General features: G+C 56.4%; 1 protein-coding gene across 1 annotated transcript in view; it reads right to left on the bottom strand.

Annotated features, from left to right (window-relative positions):
• The window catches only part of USP43 (ubiquitin specific peptidase 43), a 16,522-nt gene that overhangs the window by 1,660 nt on the left and 11,546 nt on the right, over window positions 1-3,316 (bottom strand). Inside the window, exon 4 of the mRNA XM_026861260.1 lies at window positions 2,683-2,771. Within this exon, the coding sequence (XP_026717061.1) occupies window positions 2,683-2,771 (89 nt within the window). The remainder of the gene's footprint in view (window positions 1-2,682; window positions 2,772-3,316) is intronic.

The following is a 3,316-nucleotide window of genomic DNA, read 5'->3' as shown; positions in this document are numbered from 1 at the left end:
CCCCCCCGGCCCCAGCCACAGCACAGCCGCCGGCTCCAGGGCAGCCCCGGGACAGTGATGGGGGACTTCTGGGAGAACCAGGTCCCCTACCAGTGGGGAGCCTTCCCCTTCTCCCACAGGAGATGCTCCACCAAAGCCTGGCTTAAACGAATCTTTAATACCAACAACCACCTTACCTCCTATTTCTTTTTAATTCTGTCTTTTTTTTATTTCTTCTTTTTCCTCCGTTTTATTCAACAAAAAGGGGAAAGACAAATTAAAAACCAAATCAAAATCCTGAGGCCTTGTTATCTATCACCTTGAAGAGCCACCAAGCTCCCCAGGAAGCAGCTGCACAAATTAATAAATCCTTTTGCACACAGACAGGCCCTGGTACGCAGAAGGGGGTGGATAATTAAAGCGCCTTTTCTTCATACAGAGTGGGGGATTAATTCAGAGAGGACTTGTGATGCCAGATGTGTTCCCTCATGCCTGCAGTGCCATGGCATGGGGACGGGGTGGCCAGCTGCTGACCCACTCAAGCATCCCGGGTCTCAGCCAGACGAACATGTGGGGTGTCCCATCGCCCACACGTGGGGGCGCCCCCATGCTGGCCCTCTGGGACAGGCTTGGGATAACCCCTATCTTGAGTCCTGTGAGAGAACCATGGGGCATCTACCACCTCTCTGAGCAACCTGTGCCAGGGCCTCACCAACCCTACCTCCACCGTAAAATATTTCTTCCTTATGTCCAGTCAATCCCTACACTCTCGTAGTTTAGAACAGTTGCCCCCTGTCCTGTCACCACAGACCCCAGTAAAACATCTCTCCATCTTTCTTAGAAGCTCCCTTTCCATAGTGAAAGGCCACGATAAAGCCTCCCTGGAACCTGCTCTTCTCCAGGCTGACCAACCCCAACTCTCAGTCTGTCCTTCTAGCAGAGATGTTCCAGCCCTCTGAGCATCTCCTCTGGACCCGCTCCACAGGTCCATGTCTGTCTTGTACTGGGGGCCCCAGAGACGGACCCAGCACTGAAGGGGGGATCTCAACAGCTCAGTAGAGGGGGAGAATCCCCTCCCTTGCCCTGCTGGTCATGCTCCTCTGGCTGCAGCCCAGGACACAGTTGACTTTCTGGGCTGTGAGCACACACTGCCAGCTCACACCCAATTTTTCATACACCAGTACCCCCAAGTCCTTCTGCATTTGCCACTCAGTCTGTTCTGGTACTGGGGACTGCCCCAACCCATGGGCAGGACCTCGCACTTGGCCTGGTTGAACTTCATGAGGTTCACATGGGCTCACTCCTCCACCCCACCATTGGCCCTCCCTCAACGTGCCACCTGCCAACTCGCTGGGGGCACACTCAACCCCACCATATCACTGATGAAGATATTAAACTGTACTGGTCCCAGTATGGACCCTTGAGGGGCACCACGCCTTACTGGGTTGCTCCACCACCCACAGCCTTCATCCCCAACACATGCCGGTGGAGGACAACCAGGAGGAAGCGCATCCCCTGCCCGAGCCCTGCCCGCAGCCCTGCCCGTCTCCCCAGGCTGAGCCCTCCCAGCTCAGCACCCGCCCTGATTCTGCCAGCGAACTGGTGTTGTGGTGCAAAATCAGCTGCCCCCAAATCAGCTGTCCTGGCACAAGCCATCTCCTGGTGGCTCTCCCCACCCTTGGGCAGTGATAACGAAGGGAACTGCTTAAGGGTTCATTAAGGCCAAGGCAAAGTGAGCGGTGGGGTGTCTAAAGGCAGGGGGGGTGAAATGCCCAGGAAAGGTGGGTGGTGGGTGGGGCAGGGCTGGGGTGTGCCCGTGTCCGTGTCCATGCCAAGAGGTGACACTGGATGGCGCTGATGACACCCTCAGCTCATTACCGGGAGTCCCGGGGCTGCGATGGGTGGGGAGAGGTCAGGACACCCCCCTCGCTGCCATGGGGATTTGGGCTCTGGCCCTCCCTGTGTCCTGTTCTGCACTTGGAAAAGAATTTGCTGGCATTGAAGCGGAGTAAGAAATGGCCATGTTATTGCTTGTTAGTGATTTGTTATTAATATAAGTTGATGATTTTTGGTGATTTTGGTAAGGAATTAGGACTAATCAATTAAATGGAATCTCACAGAAATACTGGTTTTATAAAAGATAGTGGTGTAAAGTTTTAAGCAGCTATAGAGATGTTGTATTTAGTTTAAAGTCACCATGGAACCAGTTCTGCTGCTGGACAAGGTACCATTGTTAGACTGTTCGGTGAGGATGATTCATGGCCCTGGAGACCAGGTGTTTTAAAAGTTGCACTGTGAAAGGGCCTCGGAGCATGTTAAAATCGCCACATGAGCCAAAGTCCTTGAGTCAAAGCCACTGGACTCATTTCAGAGCTCAAGTGCGCGTGGCTGGGAAGGGGTGGGGATAAGAAAATGAGTTATGGGAGTTAATATGATTATGTATGAGAACTTGATTAATATGTATGACTGTATCCTAAATAATCAGCATGTTACAGGGGTTAGGGGTGCGTTGTTGGGGAGACAACTGTCCTGTGCACCCGGCCGTTACTACAGGAGTCTGTCTGCTTATCTACATCCCACTGGGGTCCATAAGCCCTTTTAGCCCGTCTTGGTGACAGCCAGATGGACGGAGTCGCTCTGCAGGGCTGAGCACCCCCCAGCTCGTCTCTCCCCTGGGCTCACAGAGTCGGGCTCCCCGCTCACCTGTACTGCGCCTGGAAGTGGCTCTGCACGAAGCTCTGCCCGCGGGGCTGCTGGCCGGGCGGTGGGGAGCCGCTCCCGTCCTCGCCGGGCTGTGGGGGCAAGAGACAGCAGGGTGAGAGAGGTGACCCCCCCCACCCCTGAGGGGCTGGCGACACGGCCCAGTGAATCAAGCCCAGCCTCGGTGTCCCCGCGCAGGAGGACAGGCTGAAGGGGATGCCGAAGCTATCCCTGCCCAGCCCTCCAGGCTCCCCACACGCCTTCTTCTGGGGAAACTTTGGGGCATGGCCCATCCAACCAGCCTGGAGCTTCCGGACACCAAGGAACTGGAGCTGGAAAGGAGCCCAGCTGAAATGCTCCAGGAGAGAAATCCTGGGTGAGTCAGCGGGCGCCCGCAGCAGCACCTCTGGCAGAGGAAAGCTTGGGGAGGGGAAATCTGGTCCCCTGCAACATCCTCCCCCCAGGAGCCCCAGTGCCCACGGGCACACACCCGCAGGGTCGGCAGCACCCGCACCCATCGCGCCAGCAAACGCACCCCTGGGAGCTGGGAGCGGCCGTGCTGCGGGGAGCTGGGCTGTGGGTGGGAGAGATGGCGGGATGCTGCGGGGAGCAGGTGTCCACGGGTCTGTGTTGGGGG

The sequence above is a fragment of the Athene cunicularia genome (genome assembly GCF_003259725.1).
Source record: "Athene cunicularia isolate RWA chromosome 18 unlocalized genomic scaffold, athCun1 chr18_part1, whole genome shotgun sequence".
Lineage (NCBI taxonomy): Eukaryota > Metazoa > Chordata > Aves > Strigiformes > Strigidae > Athene > Athene cunicularia.
This window is presented reverse-complemented; position numbering and strand designations above follow the sequence as displayed.